Genomic DNA, 11,687 nt, shown 5'->3' with positions numbered 1-11,687 from the left:
CTATGAAACATCTTACATTTTGACCCCCTGCCATCATCAACCGTGTTTTTGAGAAAACAGCAGTTGTTATTTTCCCCCCGGTCCTATAAATCTGCTGCAGACAGCAGATTATTCTCTTTTTCTGCTGTACTTTGTGTTTTAAAGGAGGGCACATGGACACATCCAGCTGATGCTCTTATCTCCACTAACTCCCTCATTACTCAACCGTCGAACAACATGTGCTCACATACAAAGATAATTAGGAGTTGTTTGACTCACAAGAGGAGGCGTGCCACCGGGCGCCTGTATTTATCTTCAATTATTATAGCAGATTATTGTTAACTCTTGCTCACAAAGTAAGAGCGTGACCAAAGAAAATGGAGAGCTTGAATACAGAATGAGTCTTGTGACCCACGAGAAATGTGTCGTGATGTCTGTATTTTCTTCTGCTTCTGGTTTCGGGACTTTTGGAAACGACACGTCAAAGACCCGTGTTGAATATGCGTCTCATAAGTGAGTGTGTGTCTGTCAGTGTTCGACACCCACAAAACAAACTGTCCTTCCTCAGGAGAAGCAAAGGATGACGGACAAGCTGGAGGACACCAGTTTGCGCCTGAGGGACGAGATGGACCTCTACAAGAAGATGATGGACAAACTGAGACAGAACCGACAGCAGTTCCAGAAGGAAAAGGAGGCCATGCAGGAGGTGGGAGGGACTGTTTTACGCAATCGGACACATGCACGTAGTTGGGCCGGTGGCTCTGCTGAACCCCCGGCGTGATGTAACGCATGTCTGCTGCTCTCCGTGTGCAGCTCATCGAGGACCTGCGCCGCGAGCTGGAGCATCTGCAGCTCTTCAAGCTGGAGGCGGAGCGGACGGGCCGCGGCCGCAGCTCCTCCTCGGGGCTGGCGGACTTCAACAGCCGGACCAGGGAGGTGGAGCTGGAGCACGAGGTCAAGAGGCTGAAGCAGGTACCCGCAAAGCGACGCAGCCGAGTATGACGGCAAATCCGACAGCGCAAATAGCTCCAATCAAACAGCCGCGCGTGTAATTTACTTTGACGAGCGCTTTTTTAAGTCAGTCCGCGAGCGAGAGTCCCTCTCTGATTCTTTTTATTTGTCACAAGCTCTTTGTAGTGTTGAGTTTTCTCTTTCAACGTGACTGATCTCGATGCTTCTTCTGTCAGTCCCTTCAGGCGTTTGCTGCTTTCTAATTGCCACGATGAACACAGCTTCATCTAATCCCTGCGTTGTTTTAGAAGAACAAATATTTCACACGCCGTGGCCAACCGAGAGCCTCTTAAGTGTGCCCGACGTACCTGCACAGGGATTCAAATGTGCTTCTTAAGTTCCATTTATGCCCGTTTCCATTCAACACAGTTATGAGTTATTGTTGCTCTCGTGGCTGCTGAGTGCATCAAATTGAAGCAGGGAGATTATATCATCGCGCATTGCCGGTGTCGTTAGGGGCTGCTAACGCTCACAGTCGATCACTTTGGCTCCTCGGATTCCCTTAAAAGCACCTGAACGCTGCACTTCATCCCCACACAACACCAGCTGCCTCTTGAGTACGCTCTCTCTGCTGCTTTCTTTGTGTTCCCAGAGCCGCTGACATTTCCCTCTAGTTACCTGCCTGCCAGGTTTAAATGTCACGCTACTGTTTCCAGTCCTGCAAAGTGCACCGGCCCCGCTGCAAAGCAAACATTAGAGACCGGAGTGTTCCTCCAAATCGCTCTGGTTGTAGAGAGATCGCAGCTCTTAACGCTACGCGAGTGGGTCGCACAGAAGCCTGCGTCCAAGACAAAACACCAAAGCTTGAAGCACATGTATCACTGGTCATTTGTACAGTGTGTGTGTGTGTGTGTGTAGGATAATAAACTCCATGTCCAGACCAGAAGAGAAATGATAAGACTGTTTATTTTTTAAATTCCTGCATCAATCTGCAGATACTTCATTAGCTTGTCATTCTGATCACTGCCCTGTGACCTCCATGAGGGTTAGCTCACTATCTTACCCTTGCACCTCTGTAAATGTCTGCATATGTGTGTGTGTGTCCAGCATGTTGCGTCCCAGGACTTTCTCCCCCATGAACTCCAGCACCTGGTGTTATCCGGGGCTCGGCTCCGCCCTGGTCTGATGGTAAAATGGCGCCTCCTGTGACCTCCCCCATTAACCACTAACCACAACCGAGTGGAGCCAACGTTGCCGAGCTGGAGCGCCGTCGGCGCTGCTATCCCCCAACGCTAACGGCTCGGGGGGGGGGGGGAAAGCACACTGACGGCTCGTCTGCGCTCAAAGCAACTTAATTATCTTTCATAACACGGCAGAGGAGGATGAAAAAAGGCAAAAGGCAGAGGAGCAGTTAGCTGTGTAACACACATAACCACGTTACGCCCTGTAGGTGCTGGTGAAGTAGTTCACTGTGTTTGCTGCTGGATGTCGTGTGGGTTGAGTGAGGCTTGCGTAGCTGCCGTTTCTTATTTCTCTACACACACAAAAAAAGCATCCTCGCCGCTGCTGACGGAGCTCTCGCGGTCCAGCTGCTCATCTCTTCTCTCTCTCCTCGTGTTCTGTTTGTTGTTTTTCATCTGTCAGGAGAACCAGAAGCTGAGGGAGCAGAACGACGAGCTCAACGGTCAGATCCTCAGCCTCAGTCTGTACGAAGCCAAGACGCTGTTCGCCACGCAGACCAAGGCCCAGTCGCTCGCCGCCGAGATAGAGAACGCCTCCAGAGACCAGGTGAGCGTCCGGAGGGGGGGCGGACCACCTGGGCTCCTTCCATCCCTCAGGAGCTCCTCACTGGACTGTTATAGATGGGTTAAATATGAACAACGTTGAAGGTGTTGCAGTCAGTAGTGAACGCTTAACTGTGTTTTCTTTGGCATTTCACAGCACAGTTTTTCTAGATATTAAATTGTTGGAGAATGTAAAGTATTGCATGACATGGACGCCACGTCTCCAACTGTCAGCTCTAAAACTGAAACCACTGAGACGTCTGCGCTTCTCGCAGCACGAGAGCGGCAACAGCTGGTGGATAAATTGATGGAAATGAAATGGCAACTCACTGGATAATTAATTCGTCATGAAGTCATTTTTAGGCTTTTTGGTTTTCGGGACGCAAAATTGGAACCAAAACGTCTGGTTTAGAATTTGGAGGTCAAAGATCACTGTGACCTCACAGCTAAAGATATAAGAGAGTTGTAGTATGACTGGTATACACAGTTATTCTAGTTTAAACCAAAATGCCAAACATTCTCCACCTTTTGTAATATCATTTTGCTGCTTTTCTTCGTTTCGTGTGCTAGAAAAACTGTTTTTTTGTATGTTTTAGTCAAATGATTAATTGCTTCATTCTGAAAATAGTCAAAATTTGAATCACAGCCGTAAGTAACTTAAATATACAATAATGACCGGATTATTGGAGGTGTGCCTATAAATGAAATCCTAGTCTGTAGCCGACTGAAACTGAAAGACTTGTGGATGCAATCCTTGTTGACGATCTGAAATGAGTTGAGCAAACGTGTCTCTGCAGCTGATGGAGGCCCTGAAGGAGCAGGAGGAGATCAACATCCGCCTGCGACAGTACATGGACAAGATCATCCTGTCCATCCTGGACCACAACCCCTCCATCCTGGAGATCAAGGGCGAATAGCAGCGACTCGACTGGGACGACACCCGTTCCCCATCTCGGGGGGGCCGGGGATCGTTCCAGTTGCTGGAGCAGAACCTGCGACCCGAGTCAGGAACCTGCACAGGAGAGCGGGGGGAACCGGAGCCGGCCCGAGGGAACCGCAACGCGCGAGTGGAACGCGCGTCGGTGGCGGGAAGAGAGCTTCTCGAGCGGGATGGTGCGCTGAACTAAAGGGAGTTTTGTTTCTTCTGACCCGGGGATTGCTCCCTGACTGCAGGCCTCACCGCTGTGACTCTTCTCCTGCTCTGTGTTCGTGTCCATGCCGTGAACTGTATACTGTGGACAACTCCTGATCTCCTGGGACAAAGCAGCGCGTTTCTTCAGCTGAACACAGTCTGAGGACGCGCACCTCTGCATGACAACTGGAACAATGTAAAAAAAACCTGTATCCTGCTGTCGCGTTAGCTGTCTTAGCCACAGACGGCTAATATATTTGATATGTTTTTATGGGAAATACGGTGAAACCAGAACCCTCGAGAGGCATGAAGGCAGACCAGTCCGGTGTCGCCTGACCTGTGAACTGCCTCCTCTTTTTCTCCCTCGTCACGTCTCTAGAGAATCCGTTTCATTCGGACCGGCGTGGAGAGGATGGAGAGGATGGAGAGGATGGAGAAAAGTGTCAAAAGTGGAATGGTGGGCGGCGCGAACGGAGGGTTTAAGTGAAGTCGGTGATGGTTGAGAGAAGGTGAATTTTGTCTCGGTTAATTCCTGAGAACATGTCTTCCAGTGAGCTTGCGGAGTCAATCAGTCCGATAGCGGATCTTTTTTCACCGAGAAGTGGCCCTTAGTCGGTTCAGGCGAGCGTCACTTTAAGGAGCAGAAGCTGCGGCCGAGGAGTGTCTTTAAGATGTGACTTCCATTGCTGCCGTTAAGCTAGCAATGCTTTAGCTTGGGGATGAGAAAAGAAAGTAGATCGTTGCTCGCAGTAGACCGGATGACGTTGCACAGAAATGTAAGGATATGAATGTACTGGTAGCCAGTGAGCCGTCTCTATGCTCAGTGACATCTACTCAGATATTGTACGTGAGCAGCACAGGAGACTCACTTTTTGGTACAAAAACATACAAACAAACTGGAATTGGCCGTCTCAGTGAAGCCTACAGGTTGCAGATTGTTTTTAAACTCTTGATACTGTAAATATCATGAATGTACAACTGGATATTTCCCCTCTCTAGACGGCCTTTTGACTCTGAACCTCTGTAAATGTTCTCCGGTACGTTGGACCGCTCGTGTCCAGTGTTGGTACTGTGATGAAGAGTTGTTCAGGAGAAGGGAAACGACTACATTCTGCTGTGTTATGTAATTATAACTTGAGTTTTGCTTCCTTGCACAAAAAAAACAACAAACCACTTTGTTTCCTTCTGCATGGTTCACCTTTTCTTCTGTCTGTGCCTTTTTTGAGGACATTTTATTCGAGACGACGTCGCTGTAGACTCACGTAGTTGTCCGAGGCGGCGCTCTATGTCGACGTCCGACATATTTCCTTGACTTGTAAATGTTGTAATTATATAGTGAAACTTTGTATTCATGTGCCACTCACCACTCTTTTTTCAGATTGATACTATAAAAAACTATTTTCTACAGTTCTATCGAGAAGGAACCGGCGGGTTGCTCGTAGCTTTCCTATCAGAGGAGCGGTGTGGCACGATGCTTCGTACGGCACGCGGGCCAGGTTAGCGTTTCGGGAATATTTTGTCAATGTAAGGATTTTTTTAATGCAGTCTGGGATTTAATGTTTCAGTTCACGGTTAGTCCATTGCTTTTCAATCTACTTTAAAATGGCTTTTATATGGTAGTAAACTGTCTTCCTAACTTAAAACTAAATGGTGAGCATTATGAGCAATATTAACTTATTTACCAATACCTGCTGATTTGGGTCTTGTTTTGCTTCACAAATCTTTTTCCTCCATAGCTGCTCTCAATAAACAATTAAAAACAATAAGCAGCACAATAAGCTGTTTAATTTGTCACAAACCCATTTCATGTAGTGCTTAAATTTTGAATTATTAGGGCTATCTAATCCGATGTAGTCTCTATAAACAGCAATAAAAATGGCTTTGGCGGTGAGGCTGTCGCATGAAAATTCTTGTTTTAAACTATGCTCACGTCTCATTTCCATGTGTGTCATTTCTAAAACAAGAAATCACTGTTTCGATGCTGCTGATTGTGTTGTACATCCTGAGCTGTAAATAAAAACATTTCGCTGACCGTACGATAACCCGTTCTTATCCAGGCGCATGGCTGATCTCTTATGTTGAAACATTTGAAGAAGCAGTGGCCCACTTGAGTTGAAACATGTTGAGGGGGAGATGAATCGTGAACAGCAGATGTGCCCCAATGTTACATCCACATGTGATCGCTGAACATCACGTTGCATCATTGAAAGTACAGCGAACAGCCTGCCGTGTGCTACGAGGGCTTTTCCAGTAGCTCTCAAGTTCACTGCACAGGCATGTCAAATTCACTGCAACAAACTCTGAATCAGGAAAGGGTCTGTTGTGTTACTGTGTGCATGAAGATCTCCATAATTTGAATAAGGGGGCCTAGCCTGAACTGAGTCGTACATTGTTATTTGATATTAAACACTTTATTCCCTGTCTAATTAATTATGTAAATGTAATACACATATAGATATACATATAATGATTATTAATATATATATAAAATCTTATTAATTATATATAAATGTAATGTAATTCATTCATTATTCCTGCATTTTGTGAGAAGTTCTTTTCTTTGCCGCAAGGGGTCACTGTTCGATCATTAACGTCCTATAATAAGTGAAGTACACAAGTATAACTACTGCAGATAGATGGATGGATGGATGAATGCTTTATTCATCCCCGAGAGGGAATTAGTTTGTCACAGTAGCAAGAAAGTTACATATAAAACACGCACAAAGTAATCAGGAATGAAAAATGCTCAATATATACAACAAAACAGTGGAGCGTATTAATTTAGAAAATGAAACAATAGGAAAGTGCAAAAATGCAAAGTGTGTGCAGTGTATATGGAGTGTATTTAAGTATGTACAGTGACTAACTAAACAACAATAGCGGTGCAAGAACCTCGCCAGAGGATTCATGATAAAGTCTCATAGCGGTGTAACCTTGTGACAGTAGCTGGATCAGCAGGTTGGACTAAGTGCTCCGCGGTCCCTGCAGCAGGTGGAGAGGCCCGGGTATGAGCCAATATACAACATATCCAACATATAACATATCCAATATACAACATATCCAATATATAACATATCCAATATGGACAATCTTTTCTTCAGCGTCCTCCTCTCCACCACCTGTTCCGGAAGTCCATAAATAAATAATCGTTTCGGCCGACAGTGGTTGGTGGATTTTATGCCAGAAGCAGACTTTTTGTTGCTCTTTTTTTTAAAAACGTTTTTAAAATGTCTCCAAAAATACAACCCTGCAAACCGTGCATGTTTTTTCTGGATCCACCTATCGGCGTGTGGTCTCCTCCCTCGTCCCAGCCCCACACCCTCAGGCGACAGGACAGGTAAGGTGGGCCATTTAGGGTTAACTAGTATATTTATGGGATCGGGTGATCAATAAAAGCTTAATTGGGAAGTTCCACTTGTCTGTATTGTGTTTTCTGGATAGTTGTTTTCCACCATTCTTCAGTCGTTTGGGCTCAGCTAACTCAGCTAATTCCGAGCTAAGCTAGCTCTGCTAATTCCGAGCTAAGCTAGCTCTGCTAATTCCGAGTTTAGCTAGCTCAGCTAATTCCGAGCTAAGCTAGCTCAGCTAGCTCATGAGGGCCGTTAGCTTGCCACAGGTCGACCGGCACGAGGCAAAGTAACGTGATTAGCTCACTAACTTCACCTCTAATGTTTGACTTTCTTCCGTTTGAAAGAGTTATTCTGAAATACTTTGACGACGCTTTAAAACGATGGTGTGAAAATAATTGAGATTTTTTTTTAGCTGCGAGTGTTTTTAACGTTAATAGATTTATATCAAACACTGATTTTCACCGCATCGCAAAAATCAAACCAGCACAGTAAGAAGAAACCAGCAGAGGAACAAAATATGAATACACTTAATTTAGGATAAAATCAATACTTAATATAAAGGATTAATGCTAATATGGTAGTCATGCGAGGCCTCAAGGTCAGGTGACTACAATTACGTCAATTTATCAACATAAACATACATTCATAACCTTTATAAACAAACACATAAAATGTGTGTGTGCCAGCAGTAATTGTATAAATGGAGGTAGCTTATTTCTAAAAGCTGTAAAATCTAATTTAAAAAAAATCCCTTCATGAAGCGTATTAAAGCCTTGATGATGTTAACTGCCAGCCTTCATGTCTGAGCAGTAAGTGATCAGGACGCTGGATGTCCAACATGAATCCTTTCACTTCTCTTCTCTATTGACTAAAGCTGCTCAAGGGCATCAAATTTCTATACTAATTAATTTGTATTTTCTTCGCTGGCATCAACCTCTTCGTTTGTACATTACAGGTGACGTGATGCCTCAGAACGGCGTAAACTACAAGGGTAGAAGAGGAGGAACGCGTCACGGCACCTGCAGAGCCGACCACCGGGTCCCATTCACGGGTTTACTTAATGGAGCCGTCCCTCACAACGGCTGGCCGGCCGCCGCCACCGAGAACAAGCTGGCCGGCACGGTGAATGGCGCCAAATCCACGTGTGTGGTCAACGGTGTCGGCAACCACTGGTACAAGGGCAAGAGCACAACGCCCCCGATGACCCTCTGGAAAAAGGGGAGCGGCGCTTTGGCTGGCGGCGTCCGCAGTGCGGGCAATGCCCGTGGTATCTGGGCGAAGGGGGGCGCCGGCCAGCACCCTGCCGCCTCGCCCTGTAATCCTGAACAAACGGCACCACAACTCATCCAGTCGGCAACAACCAAGCACCAGTGGAGGAGGACATTCAGATGTAATAGGTACGCCACCTGCCTTTTTGAATTCATCTCACACCCGTCTGTCCAATCTGCCCGACATGACTGGAAGGAGTGTGGTGGAGAGAATCGGATCAGTTAAAATGGAGATGTATCTGTCCCATCAGACAGGTGATGTAAATATGGTGGATTTCTACTTATTTGAAGGGACAGTTCACCCCGAAATCTTACCTGTAGTGCTCTTCATCCATCTAGTTTTCGTGCATAGAGATATCTTCTCTCCAATATACATGAAACTGCTCACAAGGTCTGTAGAGTTCCAATTTTATTTGAGAGAATGCAGACATCTCTACAAACAATCTAGACTAATGATGACACTACAGGTAACAGGAAAATATATATTTTAGAATTTCTGGTGAACTGTCGCTTTTTTTAAGAGTTGCGCAATTTAAGTTTGTGCAATGCCGAAGATTTAGCTCCATATTTTGTAAATACTGTTCTTTTATTTTAACGATATACACACAATCTGCCAACCTTTCTAGAAACAAGGCAGCCTGTCCAGAGAACGCTCCACTCCCACTGATGGAGGAGGACTGGGAGAAAGAGACCCAGGAGGTCGCTCTGCCCGACTGGGAAAAGAACAGTTACGGCATCAACCCGTACGGTAAAGAGAAAACATCTAACGTTACAACTTCTTCCTCCACAGCACAGTAGGAATACCATATCCCTGTAATGCACACACACACACACACACACACACACACACACACACACACACACACACACACACACACACACACACACACACACACACTAGTTAGTGTATACAACAGAAGTTTTGATCATTTTATTCTTCTTTTGGGGCTGAAACTATTTTAAATGTACATTTGTCGAATTATGTTTTTGTCTCATCGTCATTGAAGGAAAAAAGAAAAGTGTGTGTGTGTGTGTGTGTGTGTGTATATATGTGTGTATGTATGTTTTCTTTTTTCCTTCACTCATGACAATGAGACTGTTATTTCTCTGCCCTCCTCCAGGGCCGCAGGACGTGATCCATTATTCTTTGCGGGGTTTGACCATTCAGCAACGGGACGCATTCGACGTGCCGGTGAGCGCCGGTTACAAGCCGGCCGTGCACCACCCGCTCCCCATCCTGTGGCGCCGCTACAAGCCCGCCACGGAGAGGGACCAGTGCGCTGACGCTGACGAGTAAGCCAGACGTATTGCTGCTGCGGCGGCGGCGTGTATCTAGTTCACCTCGTTGGACAGATTTCGCAAATCCTGCTTTGAATATTTGTTTGATCGGCATCTGTTTCATTTCACCTCGTCTCGATCATTAGTGGGTGAATATTACATTTCCTCTTAGGTTAGTTATTGTCCATGCAAAGCTTCACAATCAAATCCCATTGCTCAGTTTCTTTTGCAGGGTGGAGCTTCGGTTGCGTTGTTATTTTTCTTTTATTTTATATTCCGATTTTATATTGCAACATATTCATTTATTATTAACTCTAGTGATCTTAAGTAATGATTTTAGATAAACTGCCATGCTTTGCTGTTGTACCGCTTCAGTGACTGTAAAGGGTCACGCATTCGCTCTTCATTCGTCATTTTCCGCTAGAATTCCAAGAAAGTAATAGTCTTTATGTATGTATTTTTCCTGTGTTTTAAAATGCCTGAAGTCCTAACACCGTTTTCATAGTTGATTACCAATAATGTTAATCAAGTTTGCAAGTCCATGAAGCAATAATTTTAGTTTGGGGACGGTCAACTTGACCTCATAATTATGGTTTGATTATGTAACAACAACAACAACAAACTGAGATCTGTCCTTTCAGACGTTCATTTTTCCACGACTACAATAAATCAAATCCTCCTCTACGTTTTGTTGTGGTCACGTCGTGCATGTTTATCCTCACCGGTCTCTGACGGTTCAAATCCCACCGCTCCTCATGTGAAGGCAGCCTGGAGAAGCGATGACTGCTGTTGGCCACTAGATGGGAGGGCAGCTGTGAGATTAAAGCTTCCTCTCCCTCGTCCCACACACCTTCAGGGGGAGTTCATCGGGTTTATTCCCAAGGATTTGGGGAGAGACAAGCACCCACTTGCACGGCTGTTCAAACCCCGGTGTTTCCTCCCCAATGCCGCTGAAGACGGCAACTGTTGCTCGGCAGATTTAATGTCATCTAATAGCTTTAAATCATTCATGTCCACAGACGCCGTGTCAATAATAGATTGAGGTCATAATCTCCAGTCGTGCGCCGTGATGAGACTTTGTAGTTCTGAAAAGTAGAGCGCTGGGGGTTTTATTTAGGTTTTTTTTTTTCTTCAAAAGTCTGCAGCATCAGATCGCTGGCTACTGAAGAGATGAAGCAGCTTTTGATGTTCCTGAGCCATCCATGTGAAGCTCATTGTCGATGTGAGGGGCTAATGTGACTGGAGGAGTGATGCTGGAGGGGTGATGTCCTACATTCTGCTGTTTGCAGACATGTAGGATGCAGACTGAGCACATTGCGTTGAAGCGCTGTTGATCCGCTCCATCGTTCACAAGACGGATGGAGGAGCGAGCGTCCCGCTGGAGATGTCTTTTGTCACTTTGCAAAGCTGGCTCGCCCCGAGAGTGAAAACAACCACTCCAAAGCAGAATTCACACGTGCTATTTGTTTGATCCCAGACATTTTAATAAACATTTGTGAGCACCAAGAACTCTCTCTCTTGGAGCCGAAGCCTCGCAGCTGCTTCTTTGACGGCTAGTTCTCCACCGACGCCGTTTTCCCATCCGTGTGACCTGTTTTGAGTCAATACTTTTCACTAGTTTTCTCATTTAATGTTCCCCTCAGATTGTGTTCATAAAACCCATCTGTTAGTCGTTGTCATCGCAGCAGCGTTTAGCGTTAGCGAGCGGCCGCTTCGCGCTCACGGGTCTGCGCTCAACCGCCGTCACTAAAACCAAAAAAAACTCAAATGGATGCGATGGTCTCGCCTTGCGATTTCGTGGGAGCGCCGTCGCATTCGCACTGTTAGGAAACGGCGTGTCGTAATCCTGGCGAGTGATTAATGCCCCTTCATGTCTCAATGGACCCGTTTCTCCACATCCTGGATTCTGACATACGCAGACTGCTTTCCCTCCCACGTCCTCGGC

The 11,687-nt window shown here is 45.8% G+C and overlaps 2 protein-coding genes across 5 annotated transcripts in view; both read left to right on the top strand.

The window, feature by feature from the left end:
* The window catches only part of rab11fip4b (RAB11 family interacting protein 4 (class II) b), a 48,833-nt gene extending 42,583 nt beyond the window's left edge, over positions 1-6,250 (top strand). For 3 of the 4 annotated variants that reach the window (XM_068592088.1, XM_068592089.1, XM_068592090.1), the window contains exons 10-14: positions 548-685; positions 793-951; positions 2,038-2,118; positions 2,575-2,718; positions 3,512-6,250. In XM_068592088.1, coding sequence (XP_068448189.1) covers positions 548-685; positions 793-951; positions 2,038-2,118; positions 2,575-2,718; positions 3,512-3,631 — 642 coding nt within the window. In that variant the 3' untranslated portion in view covers positions 3,632-6,250. The remainder of the gene's footprint in view (positions 1-547; positions 686-792; positions 952-2,037; positions 2,119-2,574; positions 2,719-3,511) is intronic. The other variant, XM_068592091.1, reaches the window with a different exon arrangement.
* Positions 6,251-7,069: 819 nt separating this feature from the next.
* On the top strand, positions 7,070-10,000 carry LOC137794970 (uncharacterized). Its single transcript, XM_068592160.1, has 4 exons — positions 7,070-7,183; positions 8,152-8,593; positions 9,091-9,212; positions 9,586-10,000. Exons 2-4 carry the CDS (start codon positions 8,160-8,162, stop codon positions 9,759-9,761), a joined length of 732 nt encoding a protein of 243 aa, XP_068448261.1. The 5' UTR covers positions 7,070-7,183; positions 8,152-8,159; the 3' UTR covers positions 9,762-10,000.
* Positions 10,001-11,687: the final 1,687 nt, after the last annotated feature.

Source organism: Clinocottus analis, unplaced genomic scaffold (assembly GCF_023055335.1).
Source record: "Clinocottus analis isolate CAN_PGR_092001 unplaced genomic scaffold, fCliAna1.0.p SCAF_26, whole genome shotgun sequence".
NCBI classification, from domain to species: domain Eukaryota; kingdom Metazoa; phylum Chordata; class Actinopteri; order Perciformes; family Cottidae; genus Clinocottus; species Clinocottus analis.
Note: the sequence above shows the minus strand (reverse complement) of the source record. Positions and strands in the feature narration are given on the sequence as shown.

Coding starts and splice junctions, on each gene's coding strand:
- LOC137794970 (XM_068592160.1), top strand. CDS start 8,160: ATGCCTCAGAACGGCGTAAACTACAAGGGTAGAAGAGGAGGAACGCGT. Junction 8,594..9,090: donor AGGACATTCAGATGTAATAG/GTACGCCACCTG, acceptor CAACCTTTCTAG/AAACAAGGCAGCCTGTCCAG. Junction 9,213..9,585: donor TTACGGCATCAACCCGTACG/GTAAAGAGAAAA, acceptor GCCCTCCTCCAG/GGCCGCAGGACGTGATCCAT.